Below are 12,383 nucleotides of genomic sequence, written 5' to 3' on the forward strand. Positions count from 1 at the left end.
TCTTTCTTGCCAGATCCCAAGATGCTAATTCCACACTCTCACCTGGGTTACAAACAGCCGTATCCCAAAGAGGCAGCCACTGAAGGACCAGTTCTTAGAGAAGCCAGTGTTGTGTGGGGTGAATAACTCAAAAGTTCTTGACCACACCATTATGGCACTTACGGAGTTTATTACAATGATGTTGAATCAACTGTGAAAGACCTGCCGTGGCTACTTTTGTGACAATAGAGATGTTTGCATCCAAGAGGTCAATGCAGAGCCGATTCAGTTCTTCCGTGAGCATTTCTCATGGTTGGAGCAACTTCCATGAGCAATTGGAGATGCAGGGTAGCCATCTGCAAACACTTGGGCTGGCAGTGGAAATAAATAAACAGGAAATACACCAGGAAGCCACTGAGCAGGAACAGGAAGAGGTAAAAGAACTCCATCTCGGGATGGTCAATGATGGGTACCAGCACCAGGAAGACAGAAGCCAGGAACATAATGACCGGGATGACGGTGGGAACCTGCAGGGAGCACAGAACAGGCATATACTTGGCCCTGGGACCTAGATAGCATCGGGGAGCAAGGATGTTGGAATATGCCTGCTGCCTGCTGCTTCAACTTGACACAAACTCTTAGCTTCCCGTCCCAGTCCAGGTGGCCTACTCCACCTGTTGAGCTGAAGGGGCGCTCCAGGGAGCAGAGGTGCAGGACCTAGCAGGATTCTCTGTGAACCCAACCGTGCCCATGTGTCTCAGCCTCCGCATCGGTCTCCTGTAGTTTTACCTCAGGGTCCTTTCCCCCGAGGAGAAACTGGTCCTAGCGAGCAGGGTGAATGCCTGGTGATTCGGCTGTCCCTCACTCCCCCAAGTCTTGTTCTTAGAAAAGAGGCTGTCGTCCAGCAAATCATGCCACCCCTTGTTTTAGAAAAGTATGGAAATCTGGTACCAAACTTAATGAGATTGACAAACTCTTACATATGCCTTTGGAGTCTTGACCTGCCTTGGGAAGGTGGCCCAAAGACCTGCCTTGGGAGTGGAGAAGCTCAATGACCATCCTAAAGTGTACCTTGTAGGGTCTTGGAAGATGCTTCTCCTTCACCCGCAAGTAAAGGAGGCAGCTAATGGAGGTTCCGTAGATGATCCAGGCTGTGAGGCTGAAAGAGAAACATCAGCTGATCATGACCAGACTTTTCCACAGAGGGGCGGAACCTACAGAGTCCAAGCTCTTTACCCTGATGGACTAAAGAGCAAAGGAGGCCAGATTGGAGGGCCGAATACAAGAATGCACTGTAGGGAGGGTCAACGTTAACCCATTCCTGCCAGGGTTCTCTGTGGGCACAGAGTGGCACTCTCACAAGCCTAGTCCCCGAGAGGGCCCGCAGCTCAGACTTTCTGACGGTCCTGCATGGGCGATGTTCAAAGGGAAGGAGGAGCGGTTTGTTCTCAAGAAGGAGAGAGGATTGGATTGGCTGGTGAGCTCTCAGGGAAGTGGATGCTCCCCCCAGTAGTTTTCCTGGAAGCTGATAACTTTGCGCGGCTCAGCGAACCCCCAGACCAACCCTGCGTCTCTGCATTTCCCAGGCTGACGTGACTCTAATGGAAACTCCATGCAACCTCAGAGCAGGGTTCAGAATGAGGCCATCCCTTGAGGCTGTCAAGACTGGAGTAGATCATTCCAGAGTTCTCCTTCTGTGCTTGGAGACTCACAGTCACATTAGACCAGCGGTTCTCAACCTGTGGGTCGCAACCCCCTTGGGGGTCAAACGACCCTTTCACAGGGTCGCCTAAGACCATCAGAAAACAAATATTTCATACTATATAATTACATATTGTTTTGTGATTAATCACTGTTTTAATTGCTGTATATACTCTGTATAAGCCGAGTTTTTCAGCACAAACAATGTGCTGAAAAACTGGGGTTCGGCTTATACACGGGTCAGTGGTACCCCAGCAAGGTGTAACATCTCACGGGTGATTGCCATTCCTCTGCTGTTTATTTAAAACCCCGCTGACACTGCGGGGCTTTGAATGTTTGTTTACTCACATCTAACCAATCAGAGCCGTCCTATGACCTGGACGGCTACAATTGGCAGAAGCACCCGTAGTGATTCACTTAGCCGGCAACTGAACTGGTAAGGATGTGTCTGTGGCTGTGCTCCGTCTCTGCCCTCTGGTCTCTGTGTTAATTCACATCCTGCATTTCCCACCCTAAGCTTATACTTGAGTCAATCGGTTTTTCTGGTTTCCCAGGTAATAATTAGGTACCTCGGCTTATACTCGGGTCGGCTTATATTCAAGTACATAGGTATGTTTAATTATGTTCCATTTGTAACCATGGAAATACATCCTGCATATCAGATATTTACATGATGATTCATAACAGTAGCAAAATGTCAGTGATGAAGTAGCAACGAAAATAATTTTGTGATTGGGGGTCACCACAACATGAGGAACTGTATGAAAGGGTCGCGGCATGAGGAAGGTGGAGGACCACTGCTCTAGATAGTTTCAGCCTGAAGACAGTTAACACCCAACACTCACCATTCGATCCCTCTATAATGACTCATCCTAAGATGATTTTCTCCTTTCTCATGGGAGGGAGAAAAAAGATAGAAAGAGCAAACCACGTCTGTTCCCTATGGTTCCGAAGAAAATCACCTCGCGTGCCGTTCCAGTCCCGGAAGATTAGTTATACTTATCGCAACAAAGGGAGGGAACACATGAGGTGTATTTTTTTAATTACTCTTTGAACTCCATCTGCAGCCAGATATGATGCCTGCCCAGCGGTACAGATGAGCCCAGTGAACCTGCTGCTAGTGAAGTCAGACGACGCTAACTGGGTGCCCCAGGGAAGGTCAGAAAGCCGGTCAGAACACCAGTTCCCTTTGATGAAGGGACTGGCTGTGCCTAAAGCCTGACCGTGGGGCGGCCCCTCGGGCTCAGACCCCACACGGAGAGATCAAGGAAGAAAAGTGGTGCTGACCATCCCCGAATGTGTCTGAACATTAGCTTGGAGACAGAATAAGGGAATAATCTTCTCTTTTAGCAACTTGAAATTCCCTCATCACCACCACCCCCACCACCACCACCACAAAAGTGACAAGAACAGCACAAGCATTTCCCCATCCTCCTCCTGATGTCCTGCAGCATCCATTTCATTCTTGGAAAAATAATGGTTGTCAGGGGAGGAGTCACATCTTGTTTGGGAAACGTGGTGGGGAAGGATAGCTGACCTGCCTGTGCACGTATGAGGGTGATACGCCCGGGCTTCCAAGAGTGTGCACGTGTCTGTGTGTATGTTCACATCCGGGACTCCAAATACCTGACCTTGAAGCAGAGATGCACTTGCCTCAACAAGTTCACAATGGCGCTGAAGCTCCCTGGGATGATCAGGATCAACGCCACCGCGGTGGTGAACATCAGGGCTGGGGAGGGGGTGAGGCGATGCGCATGAACCATGGACAGAAGGCGAGGCTGGGAGGAAGAAGAGGGCAATGGTGAGCATGGGCCCAGGGAAGCACCTAGCTCTCCACCTCCCCTCGTGCGTTCTGGTCACTGGAGTGCTCAACCTCGCTGTCAGCAGTCACTCTCGCTTCCAGAGGTAGGTCTCTGTGGTTCACCTCTGGGATGATCAGTCCCAAGACATGGATTGGGAAAGGGGTCCAAGGCTCTCTACCTCCATGCCAGCCAACAGCCTTGGATGTGGAATTGGATATGGGGAGATTTAGCAGATGCCTGCCCAGGTCTTTCGACTTCCTCTTCCTCCCCATCTTACCCCAAACTGAAAGAGGGACAGGGAGGGGAAGAAAAGAGTTTGGGTAGCTATGGGTGGCTCATGGGATGGAATTCTAGGTGATTGTTGTACACTGTGTTAGTCTTTGTGTTATTGCATTATTCGGTGTATTACTAATCTTTGCATTATTCTATAAATATTTAATGTCCCTCTGTTAAACTCTGTGGAAGAACTATAGCTTGCCATCCTCTGGTGTCGACGTTGGCCATGTCACTTACTTTGGCCAATGGAATGTGAGCAGGAATGACATTAGACGAGGCTCACATACCTGGTCCCCTGTGTCCCTGACACCTGCTATAGGTTAAAATGCCCCAGCTTGCCTCTACTACATTATCCTAGGGCTCTGTGATAGGATCAAACTCCGACTCTGAGATGGCAAAACAACTTCCAGTCTGAAGTTGAGCCATAGCTGACCAATTCGATTCATGAGCATGTTTGATATAAGCTACTGAGAATCTGGGACTGGCGATTATTTAACATTATTAAAGCAAAAGCGTTAGAGTGTCAGAGACAGCCTTGGGAAAGGCCCAGAGGGTATACATTGACAACCCCCCATCCCTCCTCCCCAATATTCTTGCTTGGGTGCTGGAGACAAACATCTGGATCACCCACAACCTCCATGTTGGGACCCAGTTCTGTGCTCTTCCAAAAACCTAGTTGTAAAAGGACTAGAGTTTGGGGGTGAGATGATAAAACAGCTGAATACCTTTCCAAAGGAAAGGGGGATTTAGCTTATGGGGAAAGTCTGGTTTGGCTTCAGTGCTAGACTTTGGATCAGAGACTTCGTTTCTTGGTCCTTCCAGCACCCTTCCTACGACTACCTTGTCCCATTCCAGATGCCAATTCTCACCATGTGACCTTCTCGTCCAGCCACATGGCATAGACGGCTTCCACTGAAGAACGCCCCATTTGCAGAACCGAATCCAGAGAGCACAACAGCCACAGGCACCAGCCATCCCCAGGCCCCTAGAACTTGCTTTCTAGGACAACACAGAGATCAATCAGTGCAAAGAAATCCAGCAGTAGCTTGGAAGGCTGAGAGGTTGCATTATGAAATGGAACAAGCAATTCAAATTTAGATAAACATTCCATATCATCGATGATGCCCCCCTGTCCTCACCCCCCGCCCTCCTTAGAATGTTATCTCCAGGTTCGTGCAGTGCACCTGGTAGTTCCCAGACAGGCTGTCTGCCCAGAGCCCAAAGTCCATGTATCCAAGAAGCCTTTCTCAAAGCACAATTTCCTATCCCATACAGTCAGGCCTTCTGTTGGCAGTCCAGTCTGGTTCTTGGAACTTGGGCAAGACCTTCCCTGATCATCTCTGATTTGGTCTGTGTTTCTGTGATGCTCTGTGTTCTGTGTCCAGCATCATCTCTTGTGGCCCCAGCCCTTGCCCTGGCAATGCCTGGAGCACCTGACAAAGCAGATGGCATCTTCCTCTCCTGCCCTTCCCCTTCTTTGACTCTGCCAGAGCACTCTGTGATCTGTCACCTGTGCTGTGTTTGACCCCTACGGGTGCCATTATATTCAGTTCTCTTTGCCCTCATGCTCTCCCATCTAGCCCTTCTCCCTACCCCATCCTTGGTCTTTCTGTCTTGGTCTGTATCTGAGACCTCCTCCCATCAATGCCCCTTTCCCTTCCTGAGCCTTCCTGCTCAGAGGTGACCTCATGCTTTGGTTCTGTGGTCATCACATGGTCCCTCCCCACTGCTGACTCCAACCCAATCCTGACTCCCATGTCCTTCATCATTACCTGATTTCCTCAGCTTGGTTTCCAAAGTCCTTCGGGTAGCCCCTAGATCCTTCTCCAGAATCCCCAAGTGCACTTATTTTTGCAAATAAGCCACTGGCTTCATCGACTTGTCACCCTCTACCTAGTCCCACCATTGTGCTCTTCCTCCAGATTGGGATTGCTCCACCATCTCTCAGCCAGCCCACTGTTACTGAATTATGGAAACATGCCTCCACCTCTTCTAAGAAGTCCAGGTGGTCTGGTGCAGCCTTCACATCACTGAACCTCCAGAGCATTTAAGCCTAGAGCACATCATTTCCCCTGAGACATGGTCAACATGGGTATTTCTTCTGGTAACCTATGAGTTCTTCAAGAGGAGAGGTCACACCCATGGATCAGCACCCCCAACAGCTTGAGACCAACACGAGACCAACAAGAATAGCTCTAGAGCTCAGTACTGAAGCCTAAAAGTGACCAGCTCAGAGCTGAGCACACAGTGGTGGTCATCCCAGGCCAACACACAAGGAGGTGCTTGGGAAGGATTTCAAAGGTGTAGTCAAGAACAGGTCAAGTGAATCCTGATCCTGACAATGTGCCCTGAGAGGCCTAAGAAGAAAAGGAAAGGGTGGTCTAGACCAGCAGTTCTCAATCTGTGGGTCACAACCCCTTGGGGATCACCTAAGACCATATTTCCCATGGTCATAGGAACCAAGACACCATTCCTCTATCCATCTCCAGGTGGGTGTGTCCACATGCAAACACACCCACATACAGGGTCACCACTACATGAGGAACTGTATTAAAGGCTCACGGCATTAGGAAGGTTGAGAACCACCGGTCTAGACTCTAGACCCAGGATCTAGGGGTTTGAGCCGCACTAGAGGGAGACCCCATCCTCAGGACTATGTGGATCAGAGTCCCTGACTACCGCCTGAGTAAGAGCGCAGCCCTGTCCGAGGGATGCCCCATGTGACTCACTCACCCCCAGCTCACAGCCACCGCATCCGAGGAGAGGATCTCACTGGGTGACAACACCAGCAGGTAACTGATGTTGACCAAGATGTATAGGCAGGTGACCAGGGGAATGGCAATCATCAGAGCCCACACCAAGTTCCGCTGCAGAAACAGGGAAAAGAGGCCACATGGTCACCAATCAGGTCTTTCTCAGACCCCTAAACCAAGTACAACAGCATAATGTTCTCATCTTGGGCACAAAGCATCATGGCAGGCCTTGGTGGGCCATGCTAGCTAATTTCTTTTCATTCATGAACGTATGACTCTGCCTGGGCTGAGATGCAGCCGCTGGAAGCAAAGGTGGACCAGGGGAGCAAAGTCCTGGGTTCTCCTTTCTGTGAGCCATGGGTGTCCTCAGCGAGGTGAGCACCTGCCAAGCATGACCCAGCCCCATGCCAAGTCCCAGGGGAGGGACAGGTTATGCTTCTAAACTTGACTTTATCTTGGGCAGCCTACCCACTAGTTAATGAGCTGGGACAATTACAGAGCTCTGTGTACATCAAAGACAGGTTTCTGACCAAGGCATCTGAAAAACAGTGAAGTTTTATTTGGGGTATCTTAATTAAGGACTCAAATGCCAGGGCCCCAAGGCATAAGGCTGGCATTAGTTTGACCGAAGTCCTTCCGTTTCTTAAAAAAATAGTGTGAAACTAACAAAGATACCCCTCAGGTGTGCTTCCAAGGGCAGTGTTAGTGCCTGAACTTCAAATAGGAATGACTCTCCGCCCCAACCCATTTCTTTAAATGCTCTATAGCAGGGGTCCTCAAACTACAGCCTGCGGGCCACATGCAGCCCACCGAGGACATTTATCTGGCCCGCCGGGAGTTTTTGCCTCATTTTGTTTTTTTACTTCAAAATAAGATATATGCGGTGTGCACAGGAATGTGTTCATAGTTTAAAAATAAACTATAGTCCAGCCCTCCAACGGGTCTGAGGGACAGTGAACTGGCCCCCTGTTTAAAAGGTCTGAGGACCCCTGCCCTATAGCAAGTGCTGGTGAACTGTAGCCCATTGACCACGTCCAACCCATTGGGTGTTTTTATAGGTAAAATTTGTTTGGAGCATAATCACCCTCACTTGTCCCTCTGTGGCTGTCATGGCAGCCCCACGACAGCATACATTGTGAGGAAGACTAACTGACATTTTATAGAAAAAGGTTTCCGATCCCTGCTCTACGGCATGGGGAGCCTGCCCTACTGCTCTTTCCCTCAGTCAGGTCTAAGCCAGAGGGCCTGGATTCAGGCCAGGAGGGACCCAGCCCCTGTGAACCGAATGAGCCAATACCCCTGCTCTACAGCCCCACGCCCCCCATCCCCACGCTCAACCAGCCTGAAAACTCAGTTTAGCTCACTTGAAAGTCACCCTGTTCAGCTAGTTAAAGTTATGAGTCCTAGCCTTTTTTCATCGGTAATGGAATTCATTTACGTCCCAACGCCCTGTGGGATAGGCAGGCTCAGCTCTGAGGATGCTTATTTTACAAAGCAAAGAAAGAGGTGCAAGGACTTTCATGTGAAAATAAGCGCTAGACCAGTGGACTTCTGGTTGTCTCCCCAATTTCTTTCTATGCTCTTGAATTTCACCCTTCAAGCTGCTGCCAGTTTCTCCCAATCCCTCCCTCCAGGGATTCTTCGCTGAGACCCTGAAAGCTATCATGGCCCTTAAGCGGACTCCAAGAGCATCGGAAGAACAGACTGGCGGCTCTTATGTGTTCTACGAGAAGGGAGGAAAAGATCACAAAATCTGAACTAATGCCCTGCCAAACAAGTATATCCATCGTAACCCAAAAGTTCAATATTGCAACTGAGTCCCAAGTTGTTCTGCAAACCTGGGCAACGAGTGCTCAATCCTAGGCTCCCAGGTGGGGGAAGTCAGACTGGACATGGCCGTTCCCTGTCCCAAACGGGGCTCTGTCTGTGATGGCAACTGTGAATGAAAGATCCCCTATCCTCTTGTGGGAAGAACAATAGAGAAATATCACGCTGACACCAAGGAGGGCTTCTCGTGAGTACTAGGGTCTCAACACCACCTCATCTTTCTCCATCTCCGTTTCTTGTATCTGAAAGATGGGGTGGTAATGTTTTCCAGACAGGATACCAAAATGAGACCTTGGGTGTGATCCTGCAAAGTGCTGAGCTGATGGGAGGAGTTATGATTTACATCATTGTTGAGACTACTAGAGGTAGACAGCAGCCTCTCATCCTACCCTCCCATGAGTACCAGAGGGATGCCCAGGTGTCCAGCCCAAATGCTCAGGAGTCTTGAGTTAGCCCGACCAACCTTAATGGAACTGCGGAGGTTTGGAAATCTCACCCCCAGAGGTGACATCACGGAATCACGGACTCACGTGTGGATTTCTGAGCTCCTCCACCACGTAGTTGAGACTATTCCAGCCATCAAAGGACCACAGGCCCTGGTAGAAGGCCAGGCCAAAGCGACCCGCCTGCTGCGTTGTGTTGTGGAAGGCGTGCAGAAGGACTTCCTTGTGGCCCTGGCCCTGAGCCAGCACGACGGCCCCGCCCACCACGATGATCAGCAGCGAGAGCACTTTGGCCACGGTGCACACGTTCATCAGCCTGGTGGCCAGCCGCGAGCTCCAGCAGTTGACCAACATCAGCAGCAGGATACCGGCGGCGGCCACTCCCTTCACCGCAACCTGGGGCAGGGAGGAGCAGCCCAGGTAGAAGGGAGCTACCGCGTACTCCGCAAAGCTCAGCGAGAGGGCAGCGATGGCCGCTGGTCTGCCGACTAAGACAAATGTATAGATGACCAGGAAGGCTGGCAAGGAGCCAAAGGTCCGCAGGATGTAGGCATAGTCCCCGCCAGATTCAGGAACTAAGGCACTCAACTCAGCGTAGCACAGGGCCCCCAGTGTGGCCAGGAAACCACAGGCTGCCCAAACCAAAAGACTGGCTCCAGGGCTGCCCACGTAGACCAGCACCCGCTGTGGTGACATGAAGATGCCAGAGCCGATCATAGAGCCAATGATCAGAGAGACAGCACTCCACAGGCCAATCTCCCTTTTTAGCCTCAGCCCCTGTGTCCCACCGCCTGGCTCTTGCTCTTCCACCCCCTCACCGCCAACTCGATCCTTGCTTCTCTCCATCTCAGGGTAGAAAGAGATGCTGCCTCTGGCGGACCAGGGCCATGGACTGTGCCACCTGGTCATGTCGTGGACTTTTCGTATGAGTTAATGATTAGAGCAGCACAGGCGAATCTGAGCCACGGACCAAAGGGCCAGGACGCAGTGTATAGAAGAGACTGTGCCTTCACTGATCTGCTCGGCGCCTGTTTGACTCGGAGCCCAGGGCAGGTAATTTGCAGGAGAAGTTTGCAAATATAACCTGTGAAAGGTCAAGAAAAGAGGCGCTGTAATAGAAATAAATCCCTGTTGCCCAATTTCATAGCGAATATGTGTGAGAGAGCAGAGAAGGGCTCTGTAGGAGTAGTGTAAGAGATCAGCATTGTTTTTATGATCGTGGCTAGGGGCCGTCGAGGTGGTCTTGACTCATAATCACCCTGTACACAACAGAAGAGAACGCTAGCTGGTCTTCACGATTGTTAGAGGTGAACCCATTGCTGTAGCTTGTGGCAATCCATCTCATTGGGGGTCTCCCTCCTTTTCCCTGACCCTCCACCGAGCAGGCTAGCATTTCCCAGAGCAAGTCCTCCTGAATAAAATGTTCAGAGTCCATGAGATGAAGTCTCTCACTGTCCTTACTTCCAGGGAGCATTCTGGAGATTCTTCTTCCAAGGCAGACTTGTTTGTTCTGCCCAAAGTCCAAGCTACACATCCAGTACTTGCACCAAGGCCGTCATTCAGACGCACCCATTCTGCTCCAGTCTTTCTCATTCCTTGTCCAGCTTCCACAGATGTGTATAAGGCGATCGAAAATATCGTAGTTTGGATCATGTACACCTAGTCCTCAGAGTGACGTCTTTGCTCTTTAAAATTTTAACAAGCTACTGGGAAACAAGAATGCCAATGCAGGTGGCCTGAAATTAAAACGACATGAGACCTATCCTGACAAAGAGCCAGGAAAATCCAAGAAGAGGTTTCAGACAAGCTGAGACAGAGCTTGGTTCCCAGGGAAGCAGCTGGTTAAGAGTTCTGGAATGAGATCATTTGGGTCCGAATCCAAGCTTTGTTGCCTCACAGATATGTTAATTTGGGCAAGATCTCTGAATCACACCTTATCTCTCATATAATAATATTTGCCCCACAGTGTTGCTCTACAGATTAAATAGGATGCCCGTGTGGTTTCGTTTTGTAGTGCTGTCAGAATAGAAATATTGCAAGTGGGAATTTGAAAGAACAGAGATCTAGTTGCTCATCCCTTCCTAGTGAGCGTCCCCAGGTGTTCTTTCATGATCTCCATCTCTATCTTCCCTCCTGTGGGCCTCTGCGTCTACTCTGTTCTTTTTATAACTTAGAACTGATGACATTTAGAATTCATTCTACATTGATATGACTTCAACCGGCTGGTTGATTAGATTACATTAGATTACAGCAGTGATCTGCTCTGCCCAAGGCCAGCTGATTAAAATCACATTATCGGATCTTGACAGTGTATGGCTAGGCTTTCAATAAATATGCGGGGGGGGGGGCATAATTCAATCCACAATTCCAAGTAAAGTAGTTATAATAATTTATGACATATAGTAAGCTTTCCATGAATATTAGTCATTACGATCTGATTAACAAGTCAACTAGGGAGCAAGGACTAGAATTCATTCCAGAAGCAATAAGACTGGAGAATGAAACATATCAATTTAATGATTCCTTTTGCTCATCAATAGACAACATTCCATTCATTATTTAAAGATATTCCGATCTATACTGTTCAGAGACGCAAACAATGTTCAGCTATATATTTTTCATCGATCTTTCTTTATAGTTACACAATCTTGAGTGATAGAATCTTCATCAGTGTGATCACAGGAAAGACAGTAGAACTCACCAACATGTGGAGTGAAGAGAGTGGCTCCCAAAGTAGACGACAGGTACTTCCAGCCTCCCAGACAGGGTTTCCAGCTCAAGTTGGCGACATGACTTATTTGTATTTAATGTACATATGTAATCATAGGGAGAAAGATGAGGCTTTCTGCTCCCATGAAGAGATCATCTCAGAAACCCACAGGGGCTGCTCTGCCCTGTCCCATAGGGTCGCTATGAATCGGCATCCACTCGCTGGCAGTCAATGTAACATAAAAACCTCGGCAGATGCAATGGTCTGGGCGGAAGTGTCCTTCCCTGCCTCCCACCCATTGCTGCTCTCAAGTCAACTTGGCATGGGTCCCCAGAAAGTGAGGCGCTATCTGTCTCTGAAAATCCCCGGAGAAGAAGCCCTACAACATTCAAGAGTGCCCTCCAAGATTCCTTCCCACCCAATGAGAAGATAGAGAAGAAGACCACCCCCACCCCCCATCCCCCAAAAAAGCAGATAAAGGAATTGAGAAGAAAGAAGACAAGAATCTTAAAAGCTCAGGAAAGATAACTGCCTACCTAGGATCCCTTAATCATATTTAATCTACTAATATCTAACTAAGGAGCCTGAGCGGCACAGTGGCTATGAGTCAGTTCTACCCCATCCTAGAAGGTCACGCGGAATCAAATTGTATTTGCTGTATTTACTCAACCGCAAGGGGTATGGTGATCTGGAACTACATGTGGTTTTCTACTCTCTCTATTAGAGACAAAATCTATCAGGACATTGTGAGTTACCAAACTAAAGTTAAGAGAGTAATCCACAAACCTGCCCTCACTGCTGACACCAATTGCAAATAGTGATGTCCCTAAAGCCACTCTTTGTTCTGATGGTATGCAAAAATGACTCACAGAACTCACTGAAAACTGTAATA

At 49.1% G+C, this 12,383-nt stretch overlaps 2 protein-coding genes and 1 pseudogene across 2 annotated transcripts in view; 1 reads left to right on the plus strand and 2 right to left on the minus strand.

Moving 5' to 3' along the window:
• Positions 1–12,383, plus strand: part of PUM2 (pumilio RNA binding family member 2) — a 198,401-nt gene that overhangs the window by 28,531 nt on the left and 157,487 nt on the right. The window lies entirely within an intron of this gene.
• LOC142455566 (b(0,+)-type amino acid transporter 1-like) lies at positions 249–8,849 on the minus strand. Its single transcript, XM_075557261.1, has 4 exons — positions 8,835–8,849; positions 6,492–6,625; positions 1,011–1,138; positions 249–547 (listed from the first exon to the last, which is right to left on the minus strand). Exons 1-4 carry the CDS (start codon positions 8,847–8,849, stop codon positions 249–251), a joined length of 576 nt encoding a protein of 191 aa, XP_075413376.1.
• On the minus strand, positions 8,857–9,627 carry LOC142455567 (b(0,+)-type amino acid transporter 1 pseudogene; annotated as a pseudogene).

Source organism: Tenrec ecaudatus, chromosome 8 (genome assembly GCF_050624435.1).
Source record: "Tenrec ecaudatus isolate mTenEca1 chromosome 8, mTenEca1.hap1, whole genome shotgun sequence".
Taxonomy (NCBI): domain Eukaryota; kingdom Metazoa; phylum Chordata; class Mammalia; order Afrosoricida; family Tenrecidae; genus Tenrec; species Tenrec ecaudatus.